We start from the raw sequence: 6096 nt of genomic DNA on the forward strand, positions 1-6096 counted from the left end.
CATTATTGATGTATTTATCTGTTAAAGTCACTTCCAACTAAGATCATCCTTTCTTTTTTGAATACTATGATCGTTTTTGAGAATATCTGCCTGTTTTACTCATCAGCATTAGAGTAATACCAGCTGTACGGATATAAACATTTGTCAATATATAAATATATATATAGCTATTTCCTAACATGCATTTTGGTAGTTTGGTTTACAGATTATACTTTTAATGATAGCTTCATCCTTTTGTCAGAAGCTTCTAACTAAACTTAAAACAATTTACGAACTTGATTACTTTAAAACTCGTACATTGTGGTTGGAGCTTCTGAACTAGAAGGATTAAATGTTTTGTTTTAAACCATCTTTGAATCAATAACAGCAGACGACACATCATTTGAGTACTGATAGATATTTATTAGAAAAAGAAGAGCAAAGCACTTTTTTTACAAGCCAAACAGCTGAGCTACTCAATGACATTATCAGGTTTTTTATCCAGCATTAAATAAACTAATCGGCAAGCGAAGGAGGAGAAAACTATGTACACCAAAAAAATAAAAGAAACACATGTTGACAGTGTAAGATATTCATAAATAGGTTGAGGCCTCTTTCTGGACGTGAAGCTGTGAAGAAGAGGAAGTGGGAAATGGGGGGACACGGGTAACAAGGTAGAAGTGTCTCACTGGATTCTGGGATGTGAGGGGTCTAAACAACTACAAATGTACACCTCGTCTTGTTTGTACTGCTAGTGAGACAGGGATCACATCGTGGGGATCTAATGGGGGGGGGGGGCAGAGAGACAAGCATGTACAGATGCTTCACCCGACTTCCTCCCAGCCCCCCTCGCTCTCCGACAACTATTTAATTGACTTCCAGAGCTTTTCTCTTTGCATCCAGCCTTCAAATCTCTTCTGTTCAGTGGTGGGTTTCATTTATCCACCCTCACACGCCGTTCTTCTTTAAAAACAAAATAAAAACGGACTACGCTCTCACATTCCGGTTGCTAAGCCACCGAGCTGGTCTTGACGCGGCGCTTGCGGACTTCCTCCATCAGGTCCTTGAGGTACTGGATCTCTCGGCTGATGGACTCTGCCTTCTCCTCCAGATCGTGGTTCCTCTTCTCCAGCTCATCACACTCAGAGTTGACCAGGTCCTGCTCCACACGCTTCTTCTGTCTGTAGCGGGTGGCTGCCGTCTTGTTCTGCTCCATCTTCTTCAGCTTCTTCTCCACCTTGGGAGGGCCGGACACCGATTTGACCTTGGAGGTCTTGGCCGAGGGGGGCTCTGGTTTGGAGTAGGGTTTGGTCCTGGAGGAGCCGGCTGTCTGGAGGCGAGCGGGTGAACCGTCGACGGACTCGATGCCGGAGTCGCTGTCACAGTCGCTTGATGGAGGGGAGGTTATAACTGAGGGGTCGGGGAGGGACACGATGGGGGGCTCCTCCTTGTTGGTGAGGACCACCACAAAGATGGGGCTGCTGGTCTGAGCGCCTCCGCTGGGATCTGGAATGATGGTGGCCGAGAGGGACAGCGGCGTTTTCCCTGCGTCCAGAACATCCACCTCACTCCCCAGCTCCAGAGTGAAGGCCAGAGAGGGAGGGGGCGGAGCCGGAGACGGGGGCGGCGCCGGAGACTCAGACTTCAGGACTACCAGCTGATCTGGAGCCACCTCGGTGTTGTCGGCCTCGTCCACCTCAGGGAGAGGGAGCTCCAGAGGGAGGCCGGGGAGGGAGAGATCGAGCTCCGGGACGGTGTCCAGATCCATGTGGGAGCTGAGGGAGGCCAGGAGGTCCTCGGGGGAGCTGGGACTGTCATCGGAGGAGCCGATGAAGGAACCCAGATCAAACTCACTCAGGTCGATCTTCTCAGACATCCAGTCCATGCCCGCAAAAGCATCATCTGAGGAGAGAGAGGATTTATTCACTCAAACTGGCCCAAACATTATGAAATAAATGACACCATTATTTCACATATTGGATTTTGTTCATCTCTTTATAATGTCAGGATTTATTTCACCAATGAAATTAATGTAGTTGTTTTTCATCCAGGTCTACTCAAATAAAGAAGTAGAATGTTTCCCTATGAAATGTAGTAAACAAAAAGTACAGCATTTAAGAAACTGTCCTCCAGTTACCTTCCACCACTGTTTAATAACACGCCGTTCCACAAAACAGGTGCGACCGACTGAAATAGCTTTAAAACTTGAATGAATCTTTGAGACTTCCACCCTGTATTGTTAGGACTTTGTGACGCATATCAACATGTGTGATCGTAGATGTAGTTTACCAGAATTCACTTTCAACTGATGCCAAGAGTCACAATGAGCCTCATAACAAATCGCAACAAAAGGAAACACGACACGGGAATATACCTCGATAAACAAAACCAGTTTGAAACCAGTCTTAAGTACACACTCCAGAGACACACCTCCCAGCTGCTAGCCAATGACTGCTCTTCACAGCCCAACACACCCACCAATTACTCACTCACACCTTTAACTTGATGTTTGAGGAACAAACACTGCATTCTTAACGTGGCAGTAGGGAAATCATAAAAGGGACGACGTCGCGAGTCCAAACCTTATTTAAACAGATGACAGGCTGCCTGAGGGGAGACTTTAATGACACAACATCCCCTTTAAAACATTTACTGCTCGTCTGAGTGAAGTCAGCATTCCCAAGTTCACAATCTCTTCACAGCGGTGGAAAAGGTTTTTAATTCTTCCACATAAAGAACTCCCTGATGATGCATGTTTGTAATGAGCCTTTATGAATCAGCTCCCAGTTAGTCATTTAACTTCCTCTAATCAGGAACAATTATTAATCCTCGTGGGTTCTGAACATATTCGACAGTGAGTTTTCAGTCTCACCGTTGCCGTCGTCCGCTCTGACGTGGGCGTCGAGCAGGTCGCTGGCTCCCAGCCAGGGGAGGGACAGGGAGTCCACTTCGGCCTTGGTTCCCAGGAACAAGGAGGGATGGGCGGGGGGAGAGGGGGAGGCAGAAGAAGAGAGCGGGGGAGAAGACAAGGTCTGATAGGGAGACGGGGAGGACGCGTAGGAGGAGAAAGAGAGGGGGGGCGAAGCAGGCGCCTTCCCCTCTAGAGAGGAGGAGGGAGAAAGAGCTTCTTCTTCTTCATCCTGGTCCAGAAGGGGCCCCATGGGGTCAGCCGTCAGAAACAAGGGCCCTGTGGACGAAACAAGTCCTCGTTAAGCATCCAATTAGCTGCACAAAATACTGATTATGTGCTTTAAATGATGTCTCTGCCATCTGAAGAGCAAACTTTAACTCAGAGAAGCTAAATAAATGAGATGAGTCAGCAGGTGAACACATTTTTGCAACACTACAATTATTCTTACTGTTTGTATATTTTAATTATTGTGGATTTTTTAAGTTATTTATTATTCTTTACTGTGTTATTACTCATTTATAATACTTGTTTTTCTACTATGTCTCTTGTTTGCACTATCCTCTCTGCTGCTGTAATCCTGCAAATGTCCCCGCTGTGGAACTAATAACGGATTATCCTTCTTTTATGACCAATATATTTTAATTTATGCTCAACTGTGCCACAATTTCCAGCTTTGTTATCCAAACCGAGAGCTCTGAACTCACTAATGTTTGCAGCAGTGCTTTAGGGAACATTTGCCATCACAACACCAACCTAAGTACAGGGCCTCCACGGCCAGCTGGGAGAGGGTCATGACTGCTGTTGGTCAGTGTCAGCCGTGAGAGGGTGCTTAAAAACAGAGGCGAGCCCGGTGACGTTAGCGAGTCGTGGGGTTCGGTATTGCTGTCGACGGCAGCAAAGCTGTGGGTGGTTGCCGAGAGAGACCTGGAGGGGAGAGGAGATAAGAGAGAATGTTAAGAGGAGCAAACATGGGAGTGTTCACTTTAATGGCTGTTAAATATGATTAGAAAACAAGGCATTTTCATTAAAAGCAAATTTTGTTAGCAAATAAGGCAGGTTTGTGTGTAGTTGGCTTTAAATTAAGTAAAACCTAATTTTAGGGGTATGATTTAAATTTTGTTTCATATTTATTCTCATTATTATCTACCCAAGATCTTCCTTGTTGCCAGTGTTTTGGTACTTTTTGTAAAAAGAAAAAGAAAAAAACATTTAATGAAATCTTAAGTAAAGAGGTAAAAAATTAAACACCAAAGTACGGTTTACATTTTGTACTACCTTGTCATTTGCAAGTGCCTTCATCATTTCAAGTGTTGATTGTAGAAAGAAATGTTATTTTTCATCTGAAGAGGACTGTTTTCTTCTTAAGAAAATGGCAAATATATTGAAACATTATGATTTTTTTATCTTTGATTCTATTCTGTACGTTTGATCTGCTGCTGGAAAAAAGTTTTGGGGGTTTAACGCAATATATTAAAAAGTTTTCATGTATAATAATAATAATAATAGCTAAATGAAGATTTACTTTCCTGTTTTCAACTAAGAAATTTAGACAAAAACATCAGCTATTAAAACTGGGAGGCTCCCAATGATTTGACATTTTATTTAAGTTACTTTGATTTATTTAAATTAACCCAAGTATGTTTTAAGTTCCACTGTTTTTCTGTTTAAACCATCATTTTCTTTAAAATATTTTGTTTTTGTTTAATTTGAAGCATTACTGTTTATCAATAAAGGAATATAATAATATTTGGATCACTGTATTGTAACTGATAGCTGCACTTCCGGAATCTACCACACGGGAGGGGGCGGGTCTAACGTGAGGCTGATCCGTTCAGTGACAGGGCGGGCGTCATGGCAACAGACCACGCCCTCCACCGGGGATAACATTTCCTAAATTGGTCATGCTTCCCGGTGACTCCGCCCAGTGACGCGGATATGTGGGCGTGGTCACCGGGAAGCATTGACAACAGAGCCTTATAAGGGCAGAGCCAGCGCGCCATTTTGGACGCGCCACGTTGTCAAAGTGTTAAAAACGTACACAAACACACCAACAGCGCCGTCACCGTGACGTAAATACACCATTTTAAATAAAACAGCTTTAAATGTTATGATTGTTTAAAAAAGCGTCGTCAAGGTAACGAAAAATCGACCGGCCGGCGGGGACTACTTCCCCTCACAGCGCGGATGAACACAGGATACTTACGCCATTTTGCCAGAAATAGCCAATGCACGGAGCCGCCGCACTGCCAGGGTGATGCCGCTGCAAAGAGAGCCGCTGCACGCCTTTAGACAGCCATGTTTTTGGCGGGAGAGAGCGTTTAACGGGAGACTGTGTTCGGTAGGAAGAGAGACTGGCGACGCGAAGACCGGGCGGAGGCGGAACAGAGCCTTATATAGGCAGCCGCACACCGCACACTGTGTTCTTCCGCCCCGTGCGATTACTCCGCGGGGAAGCTGCTCTGTGATTGGCTGGATGCATGACGCGTATGCACAGCTGAGGAAATAGATCCATACGGTCCGGACTACATTCCTCAGATGTAGGTCAGATGCCAAAATGTAAACATTGAGAAAGGAAACAGGTTTTTTTTAGACTTTTACACACAAAATGTGTACATTTAAATCAGTTAAATTATAATTCATTATAATTTTCACTTTTTTAATTAGTACATATGTTTAATTTTCACTTTTTTAATTAGTACATATGTTTAATTTACCTTTTAATTTGATTTTAAAAGCATATCACATAACACATACTATTTTGTATAGTATGTGTATTTATTGTCTGTGTAGTTGTATAGTATGTGTATTTATTGTCTGTGTAGTTGTATAGTATGTGTATTTATTGTCTGTGTAGTTGTATAGTATGTGTATTTATTGTCTGTGTAGTTGTATAGTATGTGTATTTATTGTCTGTGTAGTTGTATAGTATGTGTATTTATTGTCTGTGTAGTTGTATAGTATGTGTATTTATTGTCTGTGTAGTTGTATAGTATGTGTATTTATTGTCTGTGTAGTTGTATAGTATGTGTATTTATTGTCTGTGTAGTTGTATAGTATGTGTATTTATTGTCTGTGTAGTTGTATAGTATGTGTATTTATTGTCTGTGTAGTTGTATAGTATGTGTATTTATTGTCTGTGTAGTTGTATAGTATGTGTATTTATTGTCTGTGTCTGTGTAGTTGAGCTGCTGCAACACTTGAATTTC

The 6096-nt window shown here is 42.9% G+C and overlaps 1 protein-coding gene across 1 annotated transcript; it reads right to left on the reverse strand.

The window, feature by feature from the left end:
• Positions 1-381: 381 nt before the first annotated feature.
• On the reverse strand, positions 382-5271 carry atf4a (activating transcription factor 4a). Its single transcript, XM_054603800.1, has 4 exons — positions 5094-5271; positions 3644-3814; positions 2852-3166; positions 382-1881 (listed from the first exon to the last, which is right to left on the reverse strand). The coding sequence occupies exons 2-4, from the start codon at positions 3681-3683 to the stop codon at positions 989-991; spliced, it is 1248 nt and encodes a 415-aa protein (XP_054459775.1). The 5' UTR covers positions 3684-3814; positions 5094-5271; the 3' UTR covers positions 382-988.
• Positions 5272-6096: the final 825 nt, after the last annotated feature.

This window comes from Anoplopoma fimbria, chromosome 9 (assembly GCF_027596085.1).
Source record: "Anoplopoma fimbria isolate UVic2021 breed Golden Eagle Sablefish chromosome 9, Afim_UVic_2022, whole genome shotgun sequence".
NCBI classification, from domain to species: Eukaryota; Metazoa; Chordata; class Actinopteri; order Perciformes; family Anoplopomatidae; genus Anoplopoma; species Anoplopoma fimbria.